The 24,867-nt window shown below is 40.8% G+C and overlaps 2 protein-coding genes across 3 annotated transcripts in view; both read left to right on the top strand.

Annotated features, from left to right (window-relative positions):
• Window positions 1-19,702, top strand: part of LOC129833752 (ethanolamine-phosphate cytidylyltransferase-like) — a 31,286-nt gene extending 11,584 nt beyond the window's left edge. Inside the window, exons 3-13 of one of the 2 annotated variants that reach the window (XM_055898546.1) lie at window positions 1,047-1,208; window positions 6,186-6,252; window positions 7,575-7,659; window positions 9,749-9,790; window positions 10,785-10,932; window positions 12,197-12,279; window positions 13,159-13,236; window positions 13,438-13,503; window positions 15,155-15,220; window positions 15,950-16,038; window positions 16,975-19,702. In XM_055898546.1, the coding sequence (XP_055754521.1) occupies window positions 1,047-1,208; window positions 6,186-6,252; window positions 7,575-7,659; window positions 9,749-9,790; window positions 10,785-10,932; window positions 12,197-12,279; window positions 13,159-13,236; window positions 13,438-13,503; window positions 15,155-15,220; window positions 15,950-16,038; window positions 16,975-17,089 (1,001 nt within the window). In that variant the 3' untranslated portion in view covers window positions 17,090-19,702. The remainder of the gene's footprint in view (window positions 1-1,046; window positions 1,209-6,185; window positions 6,253-7,574; window positions 7,660-9,748; window positions 9,791-10,784; window positions 10,933-12,196; window positions 12,280-13,158; window positions 13,237-13,437; window positions 13,504-15,154; window positions 15,221-15,949; window positions 16,039-16,974) is intronic. The other variant, XM_055898548.1, reaches the window with a different exon arrangement.
• A 97-nt stretch (window positions 19,703-19,799) lies between these two features.
• Window positions 19,800-24,867, top strand: part of LOC129833753 (guanine nucleotide-binding protein G(o) subunit alpha-like) — a 34,324-nt gene continuing 29,256 nt past the window's right edge. Inside the window, exons 1-2 of the mRNA XM_055898549.1 lie at window positions 19,800-22,378; window positions 22,527-22,671. Of these exons, the coding sequence (XP_055754524.1) occupies window positions 22,340-22,378; window positions 22,527-22,671 (184 nt within the window). The 5' untranslated portion in view covers window positions 19,800-22,339. The remainder of the gene's footprint in view (window positions 22,379-22,526; window positions 22,672-24,867) is intronic.

Here is a 24,867-nt window from a genome sequence, read left to right as displayed (position 1 = left end):
TGTGAGAGGAGAGAGGTGTGTGTGAGAGAGAGAGAGAGAGAGAGAGAGAGGGGGGGGGGGGAGAGGTGAGAGGCGTGATAATGGATTATCTCTGCTACAGTGTGGATAATGTACTGTACAGTCAGTGTAAAACTATTATACAGCTGGTCATGTTTTTCTCTCCATCCCCCTATACCCCCTTAGGTTTATAACAGACAAGGTCATTGTCACATCCAGTTTTGATGACTTTGCAAACAGATATACACAGACTGTAAAGCCCTTGTCATACCCACATTGATCATTTCTAGCCTGGACCCAGATCTGTTTGTGCTGCAAGCCAACTTCTATGGCAAGGCATGCCGATGAGCACAGGGGTTAATTTGGCAGACAACACAGTTCTGGGACCAGGCTGGATTATTTCACTTTATTGAAATAAATTCACAGTCAACCAAGTGTTGGAGGTCATACAGTACATCCCTGTGTTGTACACACTTTGTTATTGTTTGAGTCCATCATACTATCTACTATAGTAGCCTGGTGGTCCAGTCTTTTGATGCTCTAGCCTACTATTTTCTTTCTTCGTTGTCATGCCAATGGTTGACAACAACATGACAGTTGGCTACAGCGCATGCAGTATAGCAGGGTTTCCCAAACTCGGTCCTGGGTCCCCCCTGGGTGCACGTTTTTGTCCCAGCACTACACAGCTGATTCAGATAATCAACTCATCATCAAGCTTTGATTATTTGAATCAGCTGTGTGTGGGGGATCTAAATGTGGACTGGAACTGATCACAGGACACTTGTTAAAGGGATAGTTCACTCAACTCATTTCATCATCATCACAGCTTTTTCTCTGTATTGAAAGTGCTCTATCTTGAACACTTAACTGCTGTTATGGACACTTTTTGGGGGATCATATTAACAGTGTTCTAATAAACAAAATACTAAAAGATGAAGTCTCCCTTTAATGCCAGGTGAAAACACTCTCTACAGCTATTAGCTTCTGGTGGTCGGTGTGTTTTGATGAATATCAGTGACCATTAGTAATAATACCTCCTCACCCTGTAGGTGAGATCTCACAGCACAAGGGTCCCCCGGTCTTCACCCAGGCTGAACGTTACAAGATGGTGAGAGCCATCAAGTGGGTGGATGAGATAGTGGAGGGAGCGCCATACGTCACCACACTGGAGACCCTGGACAAGTACACCAGTGACTTCTGTGTGCACGGAGGTGAGTTTGCTGAGATACTTGAATGGGTGGGCCGGTTCTGAAAATTCAGTTAATCTTTATTTAACCAGAATAGTATTAACACAATAACACAGTAACATAGTAACACAGTAACATAGTAAAACAGTAACATAGTAACACATTAACAGTAGTAACACAGTAACAGTAGTAACATAGTAACACAGTAACAGTAGTAACATAGTAACACATTAACAGTAGTAACATAGTAACAGTAGTAACACAGTAACAGTAGTAACATAGTAACACAGTAACAGTAGTAACATAGTAACACAGTAACAGTAGTAATATAGTAACACAGTAACAGTAGTAACATAGTAACACAGTAACAGTAGTAACATAGTAACATAGTAACAGTAGTAACACAGTAACAGTAGTAACATAGTAACACAGTAACAGTAGTAACATAGTAACACAGTAACAGTAGTAACATAGTAACAGTAGTAACACAGTAACAGTAGTAACATAGTAACACAGTAACAGTAGTAACATAGTAACACAGTAACAGTAGTAACATAGTAACACAGTAACAGTAGTAATATAGTAACACAGTAACAGTAGTAACATAGTAACACAGTAACAGTAGTAACATAGTAACATAGTAACAGTAGTAACACAGTAACAGTAGTAACATAGTAACACAGTAACAGTAGTAACATAGTAACACAGTAACAGTAGTAACATAGTAACAGTAGTAACATAGTAACACAGTAACAGTAGTTATATAGTAACACAGTAACAGTAGTAACATAGTAACACAGTAACAGTAGTAACATAGTAACACAGTAACAGTAGTAACATAGTAACATAGTAACACAGTAACATAGTAACCGTAGTAACATAGTAACACAGTGACCCAGTAACATAGTAACATAGTAACACAGTAACATAGTAACCGTAGTAACATAGTAACACAGTAACATAGTAACACAGTAAGATAGTAACACAGTGACCCAGTAACACAGTAACAGTAGTAACATAGTAACTTATTAACACAGTAACATAGTAGCAAAGTAACATAGTAACATAATAGCACAGTAACACAGTAGAAAAGTAACAGTGACATAGTATCATAGTAACTTATTAACACAATAACATAGTAACACAGTAACAGTAGCAGTGGTAACATAGTAACACAGTATCACAGTAACAGTAGTAACATAGAAACTTATTAACACAGTAACAGAGTAGCAAAGTAACATAGTAACCATAGTAACATAGTAGCACAGTAACACCGTAACACAGTAGAAAAGTAACAGTGACACAGTGACACAGTGACATATTAACATAGTAACATAGTAACACAGTAACATAGTAACACAGTAACATAGTAACACAGTAACATTAGTAACACAGTAACGTATTAACACAGTAACATAGTAACTTATTAACACAGTAATATAGTAACACAGTAACATAGTAACTTATTAACACAGTAACACAGTAACACAGTAACACAGTAACATAGTAACACAGTAACATAGTAACACAGTGACATAGTAACATAGTAACACAGTAACATAGTAACATAGTAACACAGTAACATAGTAACACAGTAACTTATTAACACAGTAACATAGTAACAGTAACTTATTAACATAGTAACATAGTAACACAGTAACGTATTAACACAGTAACATAGTAACTTATTAACATAGTAACATAGTAACACAGTAACATAGTAACACAGTAACATAGTAACACAGTAACGTATTAACACAGTAACATAGTAACACAGTAACACAGTAACATAGTAACTTATTAACACAGTAACACAGTAACATAGTAACACAGTAACATAGTAACACAGTAACATTGTAACACAGTAACATAGTAACTTATTAACACAGTAACAGTAACACAGTAACATAGTAACACAGTAACATTAGTAACACAGTAACGTATTAACACAGTAACATAGTAACTTATTAACATAGTAACACAGTAACATAGTAACACAGTAACACAGTAACATAGTAACTTATTAACACAGTAACACAGTAACATAGTAACACAGTAACATTGTAACACAGTAACATAGTAACATAGTAACTTATTAACACAGTAACATAGTAACACAGTAACATAGTAACAGTAACACAGTAACATTAGTAACACAGTAACGTATTAACACAGTAACATAGTAACTTATTAACACAGTAATATAGTAACACAGTAACACAGTAACATAGTAACAAAGTAACGTATTAACATAGTAACGTATTAACATAGTAACACAGTAACATAGTAACACAGTAACATAGTAACACAGTAACATAGTAACATAGTAACTTATTAACATAGTAACATAGTAACACAGTAACGTATTAACACAGTAACATTAGTAACACAGTAACGCATTAACACAGTAACATAGTAACACAGTAACATAGTAACTTATTAACACAGTAACATAGTAACACAGTAATAGTAGTAACCCAGTAACTTATTAACACATTAACATAGTAACTTATTAACACAGTAACATAGTAACACAGTAATAGTAGTAACACAGTAACTTATTAACCTGTCTGGCTCTGGCGTTCCGCTAGCGGAACTCCTCCCACATTCCACTGAAAAGGCAGAGCGTGAAATTCAAAATATATTTTTTAGAAATATTTAACTTTCACACATTAACAAGTCCAATACAGCAAATGAAAGATACATATCTTGTGAATCCAGTCAACATGTCCGATTTTTAAAATGTTTTACAGCAAAAACACCACATATATTTATGTTAGCTCACCACCAAATACAAAAAAGGACAGACATTTTTCACAGCACAGGTAGCATGCATAAAGCCAACCTAACTAACCAAGAACCAACCAAACTAACCAAGAAACAACTTCGTCAGATGACAGTCTTATAACATGTTTTACAATAAATCTATGTTTTGTTCGAAAAATGTGCATATTTGAGGTATAAATCAGTTTTACATTGCGGCTACCATCACAGCTACCGTCACAAATAGGACCAAAGCAGCCAGAGTAATTACAGACACCAACGTCAAATACCTAAATACTCATCATAAAACATTTCTGAAAAATCGATGGTGTACAGCAAATTAAAGACAAACATCTTGTGAATCCAGCCAATATTTCCGATTTTTTAAGTGTTTTACAGCGAAAACACAATATAGCATTATATTAGCTTACTACAATAGCCTACCACACTACCGCATTCATTCATCAAGGCACGTTAGCGATAGCAATAGGCACGTTAGCGATAGCGAATAAACTAGCAAAAGATATATAATTTTAATAAGCTTCATCAGATGACAGTCCTATAACATCAGGTTATACATACACTTATGTTTTGTTCGAAAATGTGCATATTTAGAGCTGAAATCAGTGGTTATACATTGTGCTAACGTAGCAGCTTTTTCCCACAACGTCCGGATATTTTTCTGACACTTTTTCTGACACACATATTCTGACCAAATAACTATTCATAAACATAACTAAAAAATACATGTTGTATAGGAAATGATAGATACACTAGTTCTTAATGCAATCGGCGTGTTAGAATTCTTAAAATAACTTCATTACGACATCCAGCTTAGGTATAGCGAGAGAGTACCCAAAATCTGGGCGCAAACGACTATTTCACATGTACGACAGATATATGAAATAACATCATAAAATGGGTCCTACTTTTGCTGATCTTCCATCAGAATGTTGTACAAGGGGTCCTTTGTCCAGAACAATCGTTGTTTGGTTTTAGAACGGCCTTTTTCCCTCTCGATTTAGCAAGCACACTTGCTAAGTGGCGCGAATCTCTCCATCGTCAACAAACTCAGAGAACGGAACACGGCAAAACTCCCGACAAAAATTTAAATAATCTGATTAAACTATATTGAAAAAACATACTTTACGATGATATTGTCACATGTATCAATAAAATCAAAGCCGGAGATATTAGTCGTCCATAACGACAGCTTATCAGAAGGCAAATCCAGGTCCCTTCTCGCGCTCTCCAGAAAACAGGAAACTGGTGACACGTCATGCCAAGAGCTATTATTCAACCCCAGATCAAGTTACCCACTCAATTTCTTCTCTCACTGCTTGTCGACATCTAGTGGAAGATGTATGAAGTGCATCTAAACTAATAAATATCAAGGACTTTAATAGGCAGGCCTTAGAACAGTGCATCGATTTCAGATTTTCCACTTCCTGTAAGGAAGTTTGCTGCAAAAGGAGTTCTGTTTTACTCACAGATATAATTCAAACGGTTTTAGAAACTAGAGAGTGTTTTCTATCCAATAGTAATAATAATATGCATATTGTACTAGCAAGAATTGAGTACGAGGCCGTTTAAATTGGGCACGATTTTCCCCCAAAGTGAAAACAGCGCCCTCTGTCCTCAACAGGTTAACACAGTAACATAGTAACACAGTAATAGTAGTAACACAGTAACATTAGTAACACAGTAACTTATTAACACAGTAACACAGTAACATAGTAACTTATTAACACAGTAACATTGTAACACAGTAACAGTAGTAACACAGTAACTTATTAACACAGTAACATAGTGACATAGTAATACAGTAACATAGTAGCACAGTAACAGTAGTAACACAGTAACTTATTAACACAGTAACATAGTGACATAGTAATACAGTAACATAGTAGCACAGTAACAGTAACATATTAGCTCAGTGACATAGTAACATAGTAACTTATTAACCCATTGATATATTATATTAACATAGTAACATAGTAACACTGTGAGGAACTAGTAACACAAGCATTTCGCTGCATCCGCTATAATATCTGCTAAACTGTGTACGCGACCAATACACTTTGATTTGATTTAGTTTTCATATTTTGGGGGTTAATATCCTGTTTTGTGTTTTCCCAGTATCTAATGGTTCTATCTTGCCCCTTGACCTCCTGTAAAGTATCTCATGTTTGTCACCTTGATCAGAATATAGCAGACATGTTGAATGTGTCATTTCAGATGACATCACACTAACAGTGGATGGGAAGGACACATACGAAGAGGTGAAGAGGTCAGGGAGGTACAGGTGAGAGTTACTCAAGCTGGAATGAACCTTGAACTAAAGCTGTCGTTAATAATATACACTGAACACAAATATAAAGGCAACATGTAAAGTGTTGGTCCCATGTTTCATGAGCTGAAATAAAAAATCCCAGAAATGTTCCATATGCACAAAAAGCTTATTTCTCTCAAATCTTGAGCTCTAATTTGTTTATATCCTGTTAGTGAGCATTTCTCCTTTGCCAAGATAATCCATCCACCTGACAGGTATGGCATATGAAGAAGCTGATTACACAGCATGATCATTACACAGGTGCACCTTGTGCTGAGACAATAAAAGGCCACTCTAAAATGTGCAGTTTTGTCACACAACACAATGCCACAGATGCCTCAAGTTTTGAGGGAGCGTGCAATTGGCATGCTGACTGCAGGAATGTCCACCAGAGCTGTTGCCAGAGAATTGAATGTTCATTTCTATACCACAAGCCTCCTCCAACGTCGTTTTAGAGAATTTGGCAGTGCGTCTCGCAACCGCAGATCACGTGTATGGCATCTTGTGGGCGAGCGGTTTGCTGATGTCAACGTTGTGAACGGAGTGCTCCATGGTGGGGTTATGGTATGGGCAGGCATAAGGTGCAGAAAATGAACACAATTGCATTTTATCGATGGCAATTTGAATGAACAGCGAGACCGTGACGAGATCCTGAGGCCCATTGTCGTGCCATTCATCTGACGCCATCACCTCATGTGTCAGCATGATAATGCACGGCCTCATGTCACAAGGATCTGAACACAATTCCCGGAAGCTGAAAATGTCCCAGTTCTTCCATGGCCTGCATACTCACCAGACATGTCACCCATTGAGCATGTTTGGGATGCTCTGGATCGACGTATATGACGTGTTCTAGTTCCCGACAATATCCAGCAACTTCACACAGCCATTGAAGAGGAGTGGGACAACATTCCACAGGCCACAATCAACAGCCTGATCAACTCTATGTGAAGGAGATGTGTCGTGCTGCATGAGGCAAATGGTGGCCACACCAGATACTGACTGGTTTTCTGTTTCACGACCCTACTTTTTTTTTTTAAGGTATCTGTGACCAACAGATGCATATCTGTATTCCCAGTCATGTGAAATCCATAGATTAGGGCCTAATGAATGTATTTCAATTGACTGATTTCCTTATATGAACTGTAACTGCAAAATCTTAGAAATTGTTGCATTTTGCGTTTATATTTTGTTTAGTATATGATATTATTTAATATATTATCATATTATTATTGCTGTTGTTATGCTCTGTCTACAATTGTACAATTTTGTCTCATGCCCTGGTGTTGTTCCAGGGAGTGCAAGCGAACCCAAGGAGTTTCTACCACAGACCTGGTCGGTCGCATGCTACTGATGACCAAAGCCCACCACAGCAATATAGTGAGTATATCAACCCCTCATAGGTTACCATAGTGAGTATAGCAACCCCTCATAGGTTACCATAGTGAGTATAGAAACCCCTCATAGGTTACCATAGTGAGTATAGCAACCCCTCATAGGTTACCATGGTGAGTATAGCAACCCCTCATAGGTTACCATAGTGAGTATAGCAACCCCTCATAGGTTACCATGGTGAGTATAGAAACCTCTCATAGGTTACCATGGTGAGTATAGAAACCCCTCATAGGTTACCATGGTGAGTATAGAAACCCCTCATAGGTTACCATAGTGAGTATAGAAACCCCTCATAGGTTACCATAGTGAGTATAGAAACCCCTCATAGGTTACCATGGTGAGTATAGCAACCTCTCATAGGTTACCATGGTGAGTATAGAAACCCCTCATAGGTTACCATGGTGAGTATAGCAGCCCCTCATAGGTTACCATAGTGAGTATAGCAACCCCTCATAGGTTACCATAGTGAGTATAGAAACCCCTCATAGGTTACCATAGTGAGTATAGCAACCCCTCATAGGTTACCATGGTGAGTATAGCAACCCCTCAGGTTACCATGGTGAGTATAGAAACCCCTCATAGGTTACCATGGTGAGTATAGCAGCCCCTCATAGGTTACCATAGTGAGTATAGAAACCCCTCATAGGTTACCATAGTGAGTATAGCAACCCCTCATAGGTTACCATGGTGAGTATAGCAACCTCTCATAGGTTACCATGGTGAGTATAGAAACCCCTCATAGGTTACCATGGTGAGTATAGAAACCCCTCTTAGGTTACCATAGTGAGTATAGAAACCCCTCATAGGTTACCATGGTGAGTATAGCAACCCCTCAGGTTACCATGGTGAGTATAGAAACCCCTCATAGGTTACCATGGTGAGTATAGCAACCCCTCATAGGTTACCATGGTGAGTATAGAAACCCCTCATAGGTTACCATGGTGAGTATAGCAAGCCCTCATAGGTTACCATGGTGAGTATAGAAACCCCTCATAGGTTACCATGGTGAGTATAGAAACCCCTCATAGGTTACCATGGTGAGTATAGCAACCCCTCATAGGTTACCATGGTGAGTATAGAAACCCCTCATAGGTTACCATAGTGAGTATAGTAACCCCTCATAGGTTACCATAGTGAGTATAGCAACCCCTCATAGGTTACCATAGTGAGTATAGAAACCCCTCATAGGTTACCATAGTGAGTATAGCAACCCCTCATAGGTTACCATGTTGAGTATAGAAACCCCTCATAGGTTACCATGGTGAGTATAGCAAGCCCTCAGGAGGTTACCATGGTGAGTATAGCAACCCCTCATAGGTTACCATGGTGAGTATAGCAACCCCTCAGGTTACCATGGTGAGTATAGAAACCCCTCATATGTTACCATGGTGAGTATAGCAAGGAGTATAGCAACCCCTCATAGGTTACCATGGTGAGTATAGCAACCCCTCAGGTTACCATGGTGAGTATAGAAACCCCTCATAGGTTACCATGGTGAGTATAGCAAGCCCTCATAGGTTACCATGGTGAGTATAGAAACCCCTCATAGGTTACCATGGTGAGTATAGAAACCCCTCATAGGTTATCATAGTGAGTATAGCAACCCCTCATATGTTATCATAGTGAGTATAGCAACCCCTCATAGGTTACCATAGTGAGTATAGCAACCCCTCATAGGTTACCATGGTGAGTATAGAAACCCCTCATAGGTTACCATAGTGAGTATAGCAACCCCTCATAGGTTACCATGTTGAGTATAGAAACCCCTCATATGTTACCATAGTGAGTATAGCAACTCCTCATAGGTTACCATAGTGAGTATAGCAACCCCTCATATGTTACCATAGTGAGTATAGCAACCCCTCATAGGTTACCATAGTGAGTATAGCAACCCCTCATAAGCTACAATAGGACCAGGAGTTCTTCCACTTCAGTTGAATTTCCACTTAGTCTCCGGTTGACATCAAAAATGTAGAAGTCATGATTTGCTCCTATCTGTCATGTCTCCGAGCTCCTGTTGTTACAAGTGAATAATAGATGGAGTGAAGCCTGTTTCCTCTCCTGTGTCCCTCAGGGCCATTCAGACTATCAACAGCACACAGACAACTTTGGCAAGGTAGGTCCCATGTCTAATCTCATACAAGTACAACTTTAACTAAAGTTATTTTTTTAAATCCCACAAAGGCTCACTCTGTGAAATGCACAGCTGTCTGTTTTTGATCATTTAAATAAAGAAGAGCCCTTTAAAAATCAGAGTGCTCTTGACCATAGCAACTGCTTTGTCATGGTCTACTATTTGTGTCCAAATCCTGGGTAGACTTTCTCTGCTACAGCTTTAGTACCCCCCCAACTCTCGCCAACTCTCTCTCTGAAACAAAGGGCGTTATTGTGGTGCCCAGTTGGTAATCAAAACGGTGGGCCTGGCCAGGTGGTAATGAATACCACCTCTGTTCCCTCTGAATGCAGAAACTGACCAGAGGATCTACATTTGAACGACGTTTGGATTCCAAATGGGGGTGGGAAAGAGAACGGTACTTTAGAATGATCACCGTTACGTAACAAATGTTCTCATTTTCAAACGTTGAAAGAGAGAGAAAAATATATTTGGCCAGTGTTGAATAAATGTGTTGGGGGCTCTGACAAACATTGAGATATACCTCACAGTGCTGACTGACTGATGTTCAAGAAGAGGGATCTCAGATGGTGTTTTACTCATTTGGCCACTGGGTGGCGCAGTGTGATCATTTTCTCCTATGAGAAAAGACCATAGTGAATATTGAATACCAACTTTGAATACCAAATGCTCTAGGATTTTAATAAGTCAAGATGCCACATACTGGCATGATGTGTTGTTCCCCTTTCTGCCCAATGAACACATTTATGGACAATACTTCATTCCATTTAGGGGACTCTAAATCTTTTGGCACAATAACTCCCTCAGAGGTTCCACCTGTATAGCCTCTGTAAGGAATATCATACAGCATCATCTATTACTCAGCGTAATGATATCATTCCTTTGATGGCTTGGAATGAACATTTAGTCGTGGTTTGTCAAGTGCTACACTGTATTTATCAAGTGCTACACTGTATTTCTACTTTGTGCATTATGGATGTTGCAGGGTCCGAAGGGCCACAGTCCGTGGACGGGGGTGTCCCAGTTCCTCCAGACGTCCCAGAAGATTATCCAGTTTGCCTCAGGACAGGAGCCTCAGCCTGGGGACACCATCATCTATGTGGCTGGAGCCTTCGACCTCTTCCGTATCCTCTGTCTGGTGGCTCCATGAACGCACTACTTTCAATTGGATGTGTTTGATACCATTCCATTCGTTGCATTCCAGCCAATACAATGTCTGGAATCCCGCATGGTGATGTCTCCCTCCACCAGACTCCTCATATTTACCATGTCTGGTGCCAGGAGCTTTTCCTGACCATGTCGATAATATGAAGTGTGTTGATGCAGGTAACTGCCAAAATAAAGGAAACACCAACATAAAGTGTCTTAATAGGGTGTTGGGGCACCACGAGCCAGAACAGTTTCATTCTGCCTTGGAATACATTCTACAAGTGTCTGGAACTCTATTTGAGGGATGAGACACCATTATTCCACCAAAAAATCCATAATTTGGTGTTTTGTTGATGGTGGTGGAAAACGCTGTCTCAGACGTCGCTCCAGAATGTCCCATAAGTGTTCAATTGGGTTGAGATCTGGTGACTGAGACGGCCATGACATATGGTTTACATTGTTTTCCTGCTCATTCAGCGGCCACTCGTGCCCTGTAGATGGGGACATTGTCATCCTATGGTGGCATTGCCATGGTAGCCAAAAATAATAGCTTACCCAACATTTTTTTCATCACCCTAGGCATGATGGGATGTTAATTGCTGAATGAACTCAGGAACCACACCTTTGTCGAAGCACCTGCTTTCAATATACTTTGTATCCCTCATTTACTCAAGTGACTCCTTTATTATTGTAGTTACATGTACATAAGAATGGTTTGACTTGTAAAAAGACCTTCTCTGACAGCTTTGAAGGCCCTGATGGTAGGATACATCAATGTCAGGTGACTCTATACATTCATATCTACCATGTTAGAGCAAAGAGTTGTTATTTTCTGACCATGTGACCTGACCAAGAAAAAGTGGGCCATAGAAAGACAAACACCCCTCATGCTAGTGTAACCGATGTGAAATGGCTAGCTAGTTAGCGGGGTGCGCGCTAATAGCGTTTCAATCGGTGACGTCACTCGCTCTGAGATCTTGAAGTAGTTGTTCCCCTTGCAAGGGCCGCGGCTTTTGTGGAGCGATGGGTAACAGCTATACTGTTACACTACCTAGCTGCACTACACTTATGTGACGTAGATGTTCTATATTTCTATAACTGGCTGGTCCTGTGGTCAGCCAAACACCCCCAGTCATCTACAGTGTGTGGAGAGGTTTCAGATTATAGACTGGACTCAGAGGCCTAGTTTGTAGATACTAAAGTTGTTGTTGTTGTCGGCCTTGAACAATGTCTTCTCAGATATCGGCCATGTGGACTTCCTGGAGGCGGTTTCCAGGCTTTCAGACAAGCCATATGTTATAGTGGGGTTACACTTTGACCAGGTGAGTCAGACAAGCCATATGTTATAGTGGGGTTACACTTTGACCAGGTGAGTCTGACAAGCCATATGTTATAGTGGGGTTACACTTTGACCAGGTGAGTCTGACAAGCCATATGTTATAGTGGGGTTACACTTTGACCAGGTGAGTCTGACAAGCCATATGTTATAGTGGGGTTACACTTTGACCAGGTGAGTCTGACAAGCCATATGTTATAGTGGGGTTACACTTTGACCAGGTGAGTCTGACAAGCCATATGTTATAGTGGGGTTACACTTTGACGAGGTGAGTCTGACAAGCCATATGTTATAGTGGGGTTACACTTTGACGAGGTGAGTCTGACAAGCCATATGTTATAGTGGGTTTACACTTTGACACAATCTGGTCTATTGTCTCCTCAGTTCAGCTGTAAAATAGATCATTTAGGCTGGGATTTATAGGTCTAATACAGCCATTTATATATCAATAAGTATACATTCTGGGTAACGATTACTGTAATAATTGTGCATTAAAATGGACAAAAAATTGCTTTTTAGCAAAAAACGTTTTCTCAAGCAAGAATTTTGCAAGGACTGTTTCGGAGTGGTCTCAGTGGGGAGAGGAAAATGTAAAACTAGCTGTTATTGACAGAGAGCTTTGGAACTCTTTGTTATTGGTCTGTTAACCAATGTACCGCCTGGTGACGGCTTTCAAGGGCAATGTTCCCACAATGTTCTCGGCGATCCCGTTCACGGTAAACGCTGCATATTTCGGCTCAGTCAGAAATTGCCTTTAAAAACCACAATGCCTATAACCAACCCAGTGTCAAATTAAATCCTGGCACTGATAGTGGAAATTTGCGTCATCTTATTCTTACTTTTGGGTTTTGTGTGAATTTTTCAGGAGGTGAATCGCTACAAAGGGAAGAATTACCCCATTATGAACGTTCATGAGAGAACACTCAGTGTGCTGGCCTGTCGAGTAAGTTCTCTCTCCTTCTCTTTCATAAGAGATACTGTACATCTCTTTAATAAGAGTCATTTTGTAAATTGTGTGTATGCTGGGCTCCCTTGTGAAAGAGACCTTGGTCTCAATGGGACTGTTAAAATAAAGGTAAAATAAAATGATGAGAAGTGATGAGTATATTAATCTAATGTGCTTCTGTTCTGTTTCTGTCTGCAGTATGTCTCTGAGGTGGTGATTGGTGCGCCTTATGCAGTCACGAGAGAGTTACTAGACCACTTCAAGGTAAGGGCTCAAGACACTATACTTGTTCTGCAGAGCCATTTTAACCAGGCTGAGCATGGTAACTTTGGGGTTACCTTTGGAAACTCCAAAGGTACAGTGGGTTAGTGTTGGGTCTCACCCTGCATGGTATCTACAGTGGGTTATTGTTGGGTCTCACCCTGCATGGTATCTACAGTGGGTTAGCGTTGGGTCTCACCCTGCATGGTATCTACAGTGGGTTAGTGTTGGGTCTCACCCTGCATGGTATCTACAGTGGGTTAGTGTTAGGTCTCACCCTGCATGGTATCTACAGTGGGTTAGTGTTGGGTCTCACCCTGCATGGTATCTACAGTGGGTTAGCGTTGGGTCTCACCCTGCATGGTATCTACAGTGGGTTAGCGTTGGGTCTCACCCTGCATGGTATCTACAGTGGGTTAGTGTTGGGTCTCACCCTGCATGGTATCTACAGTGGGTTAGTGTTGGGTCTCACCCTGCATGGTATCTACAGTGGGTTAGTGTTGGGTCTCACCCTGCATGGTATCTACAGTGGGTTAGTGTTGGGTCTCACCCTGCATGGTATCTACAGTGGGTTAGTGTTGGGTCTCACCCTGCATGGTATCTACAGTGGGTTAGTGTTGGGTCTCACCCTGCATGGTATCTACAGTGGGTTAGTGTTGGGTCTCATCATGCATGGTATCTACAGTGGGTTAGCGTTGGGTCTCACCCTGCATGGTATCTACAGTGGGTTAGCGTTGGGTCTCACCCTGCATGGTATCTACAGTGGGTTAGCGTTGGGTCTCACCCTGCATGGTATCTACAGTGGGTTAGCGTTGGGTCTCACCCTGCATGGTATCTACAGTGGGTTAGCGTTGGGTCTCACCCTGCATGGTATCTACAGTGGGTTAGCGTTGGGTCTCACCCTGCATGGTATCTACAGTGGGTTAGCGTTGGGTCTCACCCTGCATGGTATCTACAGTGGGTTAGTGTTGGGTCTCACCCTGCATGGTATCTACAGTGGGTTAGTGTTGGGTCTCACCCTGCATGGTATCTACAGTGGGTTAGTGTTGGGTCTCACCCTGCATGGTATCTACAGTGGGTTAGTGTTGGGTCTCACCCTGCATGGTATCTACAGTGGGTTAGTGTTGGGTCTCACCCTGCATGGTATCTACAGTGGGTTAGCGTTGGGTCTCACCCTGCATGGTATCTACAGTGGGTTAGTGTTGGGTCTCACCCTGCATGGTATCTACAGTGGGTTAGTGTTGGCTCTCACCCTGCATGGTATCTACAATGGGTTAGTGTTGGGTCTCATCATGCATGGTATCTACAGTGGGTTAGTGTTGGGTCTCACCCTGCATGGTATCTACAGTGGGTTAGTGTTCGGTCTCACCCTGCATGGTATCTGAAGTGGGTTAGTGTTGGGTCTCACCCTGCATGGTATCTACAGTGGGTTAGTGTTGGGTCTCACCCTGCATGGTATCTACAGTGTGCTATTGTTGGGTCTCATCATGCATGGTTTTTACTCCATGTGTAACTATGTGTTGTTGTATGTGTCGAACTGCTTTGCTTTATCTTGGCCAGGTCGCAATTGTAAATGAGAACGTGTTCTCAATTTGCCTACCTGGTTAAATAAAGGTTAAATAAAATAAAATAAATAAATGGTCTACTTCTGCAGGTGGACCTTGTGTGTCATGGGAAGACAGAGGTGCATCCTGACAAAGATGGGTCTGACCCCTATGCCGTGAGTACCCTGCGCCTTTTTCTGACACAACACTGTTACTAAAAAACAATGTGCTTGTGCACTCCAATTGATACAAACTATAAGGCCATGTGGACTTGGTATAAGGTGCTCTTTGAAAGGGTAGACTATGACTGGTAGAAAACTACAAGGCCATGTGGACTTGGTATAAGGTGCTCTTTGAAAGGGTAGACTATGACTGGTAGAAAACTACAAGGCCACTTGGTATATTTTACATTTACTTAATTTAGCAGACTCTCTTATCCAGAGCAATTAGGGTAAAGTGACTTGCTCAAAGGCACATCAACAGATTTTTCACCTAGTCAGCTCGGAGATTCGAACCTGCAACCTTTCGGTTACTGGCCCGATGCACTTAACCACTAGACTACCTGCCGCCGTATAAGATGCTCTTTGAAAGGGTTGTGTATGACTAGCAGAAAACCAAAGGGGATAATGGCCACCACTTTAGAAAACGAAAAATGTTGAACAATTTATCATGGGGCTTACAGTACTTTTCCCATCAAGGCATTCTCACAGAACAATGTAGGGATGAACTTCTTCATTTAAAAAGCCTTTGTTACTTGGTTACTAAGTGGTTATAATGTATTTGGAAGACTGATATAATATACTGTATAGTATATTATAACATATGGCATTTTTTTCTAACTTTTATCCAAAGCGTGCAATGTCTAAGTGAATGTTTAAGTGTGGACTGTGTTTCTCTAAATGCAGGAGCCCAGGAAGAAAGGAATACTGCACACTGTGGACAGTATGAACAGCCTCACCACTGATAGTATTGTTCAGAGGATCATCAAAAACAGGTGAGGGCAGGAAGAAGTGAGATAACCTGGTATGTCACATCATCATGATAATATCTCTAGTTTCAATAATGCTAAGGTCACGTCATCATGATAATATCTCTGTAGTTTCAATAATGCTAAGGTCACGTCATCATGATAATATCTCTGTAGTTTCAATGATGCTAAGGTCACGTCATCATGATAATATCTCTGTAGTTTTAATGATGCTAAGGTCACATCATCATGATAATATCTCTGTAGCTTTAATGATGCTAAGGTCACGTCATCATGATAATATCTCTGTAGTTTTAATAATGCTAAGGTCACGTCATCATGATAATATCTCTGTAGTTTTAATGATGCTAAGGTCACATCATCATGATAATATCTCTGTAGTTTTAATGATGCTAAGGTCACATCATCATGATAATATCTCTGTAGTTTTAATGATGCTAAGGTCACGTCATCATGATAATATCTCTGTAGTTTTAATGATGCTAAGGTCATGTCATCATGATAATATCTCTGTAGTTTTAATGATGCTAAGGTCACGTCATGATAATATTGGGGATAAGTAAAGAAAGTCACACCCTATATTACTCCCAGTAACCTTTCTCTACTTTGTAAGTGTATGAACCGTTTGTCTGATCCTGCACAGCATTTTGGGTATGTGTTTTCAGCTCCCACTATAAATGATACAATAACACTATCTACCATTTAGCAGATTGTTTTATCCAACGCGACTTAGCCATGCACGCATACATTTTACGTACAGGTAGTCCCGGGAATCGAACCCACTATCCTGGCGTTGCAAGCATCATGCGCTACCAAGACATTCCAATTATACTATACTCTAAATCACAGAAGGGTAAATATTCCATGCGTTACCATGATGGTTTTAACCAATAGCCCTCTGCATACGATTGAAACCTCCCTTCTGTGTCCCCTGCGATGTAGGCTGCTGTTCGAGGCCAGGAACCAGAAGAAAGAGGCCAAAGAGATGGCTGTGATCCAGGCCATGAAGAGACGAGAGGAGGAGAAGGGCAAGGAGAGAGCCCAGGCTGTGCTCTAGGACGACAGGCCCGAAGGAGCATTCCCCCCACGAGGAACCATTGACCACCCTCAGAGTCAATCTGAGACTGACTAAACCCAATACATCTAACCCCCACCACCAATGCAGCGCAGTCAATCCACCTCACCTGTGTTCCAACTCCCAACCAACACCTTCCAGGTCACACACTCCCCTTACCAACAGCCAGACAGCGAGCCTTTGTTTCCAACATGCAGTATTCTTACAATGGGAGTTCTGTTGTAGGTTCGACATGGTAAGGTGAGGATGTTAGGTGAGGCTGTTTTCTTTGTCTTAATATCTTAATACAGGCTGTATGCATTTACATGTCCTTTATTTCTTATGGTTTGACAAACCACCTTAACAGTATAGACATCTCACTGTCTCCCCTTCCCTCACTGAGTTAGAACCAGACAGAAGGCCCAAAATAGTCACTGAGTTATAACCAGTCAGGGAACCAGAAGTCCCAACATAGTCACTGAGTTATAACCAGACAAGGAACCAGAAGTCCCAACATAGTCACTGAGTTAGAACCAGTCAGGGAACCATAAGGCCCAAAATAGTCACTGAGTTATAACCAGTCAGGGAACCAGAAGGCCCAACATAGTCACTGAGTTATAACCAGACAGGGAACCAGAAGGCCCAACATAGTCACTGAGTTATAACCAGACAAGGAACCAGAAGGCCCAACATAGTCACTGAGTTATAACCAGTCAGGGAACCAGAAGGCCCAACATAGTCACTGAGTTATAATCAGACAAGGAACCAGAAGGCCCAACATAGTCACTGAGTTATAACCAGTCAGGGAACCAGAAGGCCCAACATAGTCACTGAGTTATAACCAGTCAGGGAACCATAAGGCCCAACATAGTCACTGAGTTATAACCAGTCAGGGAACCAGAAGGCCCAACATAGTCACTGAGTTATAACCAGTCAGGGAACCATAAGGCCCAACATAGTCACTGAGTTAGAACCAGCCAGACAGGGAACCAGAAGTCCCAGCCTAGTCTTGTGGAACCAGACAGGTGTTTCTAAATAAATCTGGCTGTGCGAGTTAACGCCAGACTAATATTTGTTTTCTAAATAATTATCATAATGCAAGTTATTTTTCATGGGGTTGATTGAGCTTTATTAAATAGGAGAATTATGAATGATTCATTTCTGGTTGAAATAGTGTGGTTAGGTTGAAGTCTGTCGGCCGAGGCTTGGGCTTGTTGCTTTGGAGACCCATCAAACCACCTCTGCTGCTCCTCGCACAGCGATTATTGAACAACTAACACATTGGATGCATCCAAAATGGCACCCTGTTTCCTATATAGCGCACTATTTTTAACATGGACCTGATGGTCAACAGTAATGCATTAAATAGGGAATAGGGTGTCATTTCAGATGTAGCCGTTGTCATTCTCCAAAGGACTGTTGCTGCTGTCGTCGTGGCAATGGGCTGATCCCCTCACAACTTACAGTCCTATCTTATCTATCTCTGTATATATGTACTGTATGTATGTATTATAAATTAATATTAACCAGGAGAACTCTCTGGAAAATGTTGAAACCCCTAGAGGTGTTCAGGGATGGGTTTGAAAATGTACCATCTCTGTGAGAGCCGATTGGTCGATTTTACCTTGGGAAAAGCTGAGGTCATTAATGATTCAAGCTTTCTATCAGAGACTACCCTCAGCTTTCGGACAGTTTTAATCAGTTTCTAGAAGAGAAACGGAATTGAATATTACACTCTTAGAAAAAAGGATTCCGAAAGGCTTATTCGGCTGTGCCCATAGAAGAAGTAGAACCCTTTTTGGTTCCATTTTGAATCCAGGTAGAACGCTTTGGCAACCCCAAAAGTTTCTACCTGGAACCAAAAAGGGTACTTCAAAGGGTTATCCTATGGGGACAGCTGAAGAACCCTTTTGGGTTCTATATAGCACCTTTTGTGTAGATGGGCCAATCTATGGGACCTCATGTAGATAATACTACCAGAACGTACTGACTTGAAAGCATTGGAACTGTTCTATGTTATAGAATGAATCTATAATATAGATAGAACGGTCCTCCACTACAACAAATGCAAACTATTATTCCAGTACCCATTGCCCAACCTTTGAGCGCAGTTCTTGTTTTAACCACAGCAGGTCCCTCTTCCTCTGTAAATGACTCTACTTATCCTTGCACATTCTGGTAGAGCACTGAACTGACTTTTAACCAGACCCTTTTAATGGCAAATTATTTTAAACGATAGGAGATTATGAAATATGTACGGTGCTGTTAACTTAGATAAACTAACGACCTTTTACTGTCATACGATCAACAGTCTTAATCAAACCTCTGGAGAAGAAATCACCATTTCAAAACGTTAATCGGATTAAATACTATATTTTTCATAAATGTATATTTTTCAGTCAGACCACCTCGACATGAACTCTGGTTGGTTTCATATGTTTCAAAAGCATATAAAATGTTGTCTGTCTATAAAGTTGGAATGTATTCAATGTACTGTATAGGCTACAGTCATCTCCTATGTATGTTATTGACAACTCTGATCTTCTAAATGACAAACGCTGTGGAATTTGGTACAGTATATTATTATTGTCAATAATAACAACTCAATCTGAAAAACTGTGTTGGTCATCTTGACCTTGTCTCCTTATTTTAAAAACGATTTTATTAATAGAAGGTGTGTTAGGGCGATCATTTTCGCTGCCTAGTTGTTCTTAAAGGATCAATTTACCACAAAAAAATAATATTTTTTGTATTTTGTTAATTAGACCATGCATGTCAGCAGTTAAGGTCTCTATTCAATCAGTATCGCGGAAATTCAGTGTTACAGCGTGGTTGAAATTTAAAGGCAACGTTCACGCGTTAGCAGAGACTGCATTCACGGTAAAAGCTGCATATGTCGGCTCAATCGGAAATTACCTGCGAATTTCGATCAAGCAATCTGTAACGCTTCTGCAATACAGATTGAATAGAGCCATACGTTTTCAAGATAGGGAACTTTAGATAAAAATAAAGGTGTGATAATGGTGCGATTTGCATCATCAAACTTTTAGCTTTTTACTAAAAGTGCTCTATCTTGACAACTTAGGGTCTTGCACCATATCTACAGTGGACTAATGAGCAAAATACTTGAAGATAATTTGAGTAAAGCGATCTTTATAGGCAAAGGCATTATAAAGGTAATCATCATCATTCATTAAAGAGTATGAGGTCATGTGTTGGACAGATAAGTGAACGTTTGATCAGCCTAAATTAGGGTCAAATTGCATCTATCAATCACTTCACACTACAAAGTCGGGAAATGTCAGTTCATTACTCTGACCATTTTTAATTAGCCCGAGCCTAATTAGTGTGCAGTGTATCCTCATTCCTCATACAGAAAAGTGATATATTGAATATACAGTGGAGAATTAACACTTTCTATGAAGTAGGTCAACATTTGTACAATGCTTTATATTATAATATCCTTTATGTGTTATGACACTGACTATACACTGAGTGTACAAAATATTACGTTCCTAATATCTTGTTGCAACCCCTTTTGCCCTCAGAACAGCCTCAATTCGTTGGGGCATGGACTCTACAAGGTGTTGAAAGCGTTCCACAGGGATACTGGCGCATGTTGACTCCAATGCTTCCCACAGTTGTGTCAAGTTGGCTGGATGTCCTTTGGGTGGTGGACCAGTCTTGATTCACACAGAAAACTTGAGCGTGAAAAACCCTGCAGCATTGCAGTTCTTGACACACTCAAACCGGTGTGCCTGGCACCTACTACCATACCCCGTTCCAAGTCACTTACATATGTTGTCTTGCCCATTCACACTCTGTCTCCATTGTCAAAGGCGTACAAATCCTTCTTTAACCCGTCTCCTCACCTTCATCTACACTGACTGAAGTGGATTTAACAAGTGTCATCAATAAGGGATTATAGCTTTTACCTGGATTCACCTGGTTAGTGTGTGTCATGGAAAGAGCAGGTGTTCCTAATGTTTTGTACACTCGGTGTAAGCGTCTATAATAGGGAAGGGAAAGGGAATAACTCATTAGTGGTGATAAAACTCTGTATGATGTTTTATTGATAATGAACTATAATGAGTTATAAGAATATAATGCATAATGTATTATTATAGCCATACTTGTTTGGAAACAGAGACAATATAGTTTTTAGACACATTGGGCCTTGTTATACTGTAGCCATCCTGCTATATGAGCCACTTTACAATTCCCACCAATTCAGTTAACCCTATTGACAGAATGCATAGGGTTTCACGCCAGTCTGACACCAATGTTTGCTACACTGGTGTCAGAAGTGAGATGGCGGCTGTGAGGTCATCGGAGCTCACGGGCCTGACCATGTGAGGGGTTGGAGTAGCGATCCTCGCTATATGAGTCAGGTTATAATTTACACCGTTTCTATTGACACAATGCGTAGAGTGTTTGCCTTTACGCCTCGATCACACCTACATGGCACAAAATGGTACGCAGCATCATCTGGATGTGTGCAACAAAAGTTCAATATTCACCTGCTACCATTTCAAACCGTCTACGCATACAATTTGATGCATATGTTCTACAAATCCAATGTATGCACCACGCAGAACACACTGCAACGCAATGCTGCAAGGTAAACACAGACTTCCATTGTAAATTAATGTACTTATGGTGTCCCAAAACGAAAAAATTATATCCGTGTGATCGAGGCGTTACAGTGGCAAACAGCAGTTAAAACAATAGCAAAACAATCCCCGCCCCTGTTTTCGTAAAAAGCTGAGGAATGGGGCTGGAGAAATGTTACCACTCAAATTCATAGACAGCTATGGATGCAAGGACTGACCATCCATAATGTAAACATTCTAGTTTGAACCATGTTGAGGCTATATAGTGTTTGTTTACAAGAGCACGTAATGTATTATAAAGCACTATGCATGTGTTTGTTTAAATAAAGCGATCAACTTAGTTATAGGACACTGTAATAGGTATGTGTAGGCTTTAATTAAGTTTCCTTCAGTCTGGCGCCCGTGATTGGTATCTTCATGAAATGAGCACGGGTCTCCACTAATGATGCACAGGTGTTATCTGTTAGGTCACCTCCCATGTGTGACGCTAAACTGCAAGTTTAGCTGCAAGATTTGACCAGTGAATAGTAAAGCCTATAGAAATTAATTGGACATATTCCCTGTTCTTTAGATTGACCTAATTTCTCTTTATCGCGTGTTGAATTTGCAGCCCCAGTTTGTAGCAAACGTTACCGCGAAGATGTTCCGCTTTTTCAATATTCTGCCAGCCCCTCTGCAGGTATATCAAAATGTTGTTTGTGTTAACGTGTACACCTCATTTGTTTTTCAATACATTTTAAATCAAGCAAACATCGCCGGAACGTCGTTATGCGACATTCCAATAGAACATACTGTATATTCGACTAAAGTTTACTTTTCAAACCTAGATGTGCGTGAGATCAATTTGCATTCACCCCGTACCCGACGTTACTGAGGATGAGAAAAGGGCGAAAATTCAAAACTCTAATATAGAACGAGATTTGTTTGAACAAGCCAAGCTTGAGGTGAACGTGATCAAAATATTGCTACTTGGTAAGTTTGTGTGCGTGCGGTGTGTATGTGTAGCAACAACCTGGTCTCACACAATTTCGTATTATTATGTATGGAAATCCGAGACACTTAAGTATGACATGTTATCTTTGGTATGGTTACTTGAGACAGATGGTTACTTAATGTAAAATTGAAAGGAGTTTGGCTATGTGGGTATAACACACATTTCTAAAAACACAAATGGATAATTATAATTTAGGCTACTTTTGAACTACTTTTATCTACATTGCATCTACTTAGCATGTTAGCTAACCCTTCCCAAGGATGTAAAGTACTTAAGAAAATATACTTTAAAGTAGCCCCTACTGCTGTAGGTTGTGGTATCTGTACTTTACTATTTATATTTTGGACTACTTTTACTCCACTACATTCCTAAAGGAAATCATGTACTTTTTACTTCGTACATTTTCCCTGACACCCAAAAGTACTCATTATGTTTCGAATGTTTAGCAGGACAAGAAAAGTGTCCAATTCACACTTATCAAGAGAACATCCCTGGTCATCTCCTGCCTCTGATCTGGTGGACTCACTAAACACATTTGTGTTTTGTTTGTAAATGTATGAGTGTTGGTGCTGTGTTTTCTTAATATGAGGAATTAAAAATGATTTATACTTTTGATACTTAGTTACACTGCAGAAATCACCCTGCCATTGGTTGCTAAAACTCTAATACACTGAACAAAAATATGAATGCGATATGCAAAGATTTTACTGAGTTACTGTTCATATGAGGAAATCAGGTAATTGAAATACATTTCATTAGGCCATAATCTATGGATTTCACATGACTGGGAATACAGATATGCATCCTTGGTCACGGATACCTTTAAAAAGGGTAGGGGTGTGGATCAGAACCAGTCAGTATCTGGTGTGATCATCATTTGCCTCATGCAGTGCGACACATCTTCACTTAGAGTTGATCAGATTGTGGAATGTTGTCCCACTCCTCTTCAATGGCTGTGCGAAGTTGCTGAATATTGGTGGGAACATGCTGTTGATCCAGAGCATCACAAACATGCTCAATGGGTGACATTTCTGGTGAGTAAAGTCTGGTGAGTATGCAGGCCATGGAAGAACTGGGGCATTTTCAGCTTCCAGAAATGATGTAAAGATCCTTGCTACATGGGGCCGTGCAGTATCATGTTGAAACATGAGGTGATGGCGGCGGATGAATGGTATGACAATGGGCCTCGGGATCTCTTCATATTCAAATTGCCATCGATAAATTGCGATCGTGTTCGTTGTCCATAGCTTATGACTGCCCATACTATAACCCCACCACCGGGGCACTCTGTTCCCAACGTTGACAACCGCAAACCGCTCACCCACACAACGCCATACAGTTGAAACTGGGATTCATCTGTGAAGAGCACACACTTCCATCGTGCCAGTGGCCATCGAAAGTGAGCATTTGCCCACTGAAGTAGGTTAGGGTGCTGAACTGCAGTCAGGTCAAGGCCCCGGTGAGGACGATGAGCATGCTGATGAGCTTCCCTGAGACAGTTTCTGGCAGTTTGTGCAGAAATTCATAGATTGTGCAAACCTACAATTTAATAAGTTGTCCGGGTGGCTGGTCTCAGATGATCCCGCAGGTGAAGAAGCTGGATGTGGAGGTCCTGGTCTGGCGTGGTTACACGTGGTCTGCAGTTGTGAGGCCAGGTGGACATACTGCCAAATTCTCTAAAACAATGTAGGCGGAGGCTTATGGTAGAAAAATGACCATTAAATTATCTGGCAACAGCTCTGGTGGACATTCCTGCAGTCAGCATGCCAATTGCACGCTTCCTCCCAATTGCATGGCTTGTGGTTAGACCGGAAGGTTGCTGGATCGAATCCACGAGCTGACAAGGTAAAAATCTGTCGTTCTGCCCTTGAGCAAGACAGTAAACCCACTGTTCCCTGGGTGCCGACGACATTGTCGATTATGGCAGCCCACCACACCTCTCTGATTCAGTGGTTGGGTTAAATGAGGAAGACACATTTCAGTTGAATACATTGTTGGATAACTGACTAAATATACCCCCTTTCCCCTCAACTTACGACATCTGTGGCATTGTTGTGTGTCAACTGCACATTTTTTAGGGGGGCATTGTATTTTTCCCATCACAAGGGGCACCTGTGTAATGGTGCTGTTTAATCAGCTTCTTGATATGCCACACCTATCAGGTGGATGGATTA

Source organism: Salvelinus fontinalis, chromosome 34 (assembly GCF_029448725.1).
Source record: "Salvelinus fontinalis isolate EN_2023a chromosome 34, ASM2944872v1, whole genome shotgun sequence".
Lineage (NCBI taxonomy): Eukaryota > Metazoa > Chordata > Actinopteri > Salmoniformes > Salmonidae > Salvelinus > Salvelinus fontinalis.
Note: the sequence above shows the minus strand (reverse complement) of the source record. Positions and strands in the feature narration are given on the sequence as shown.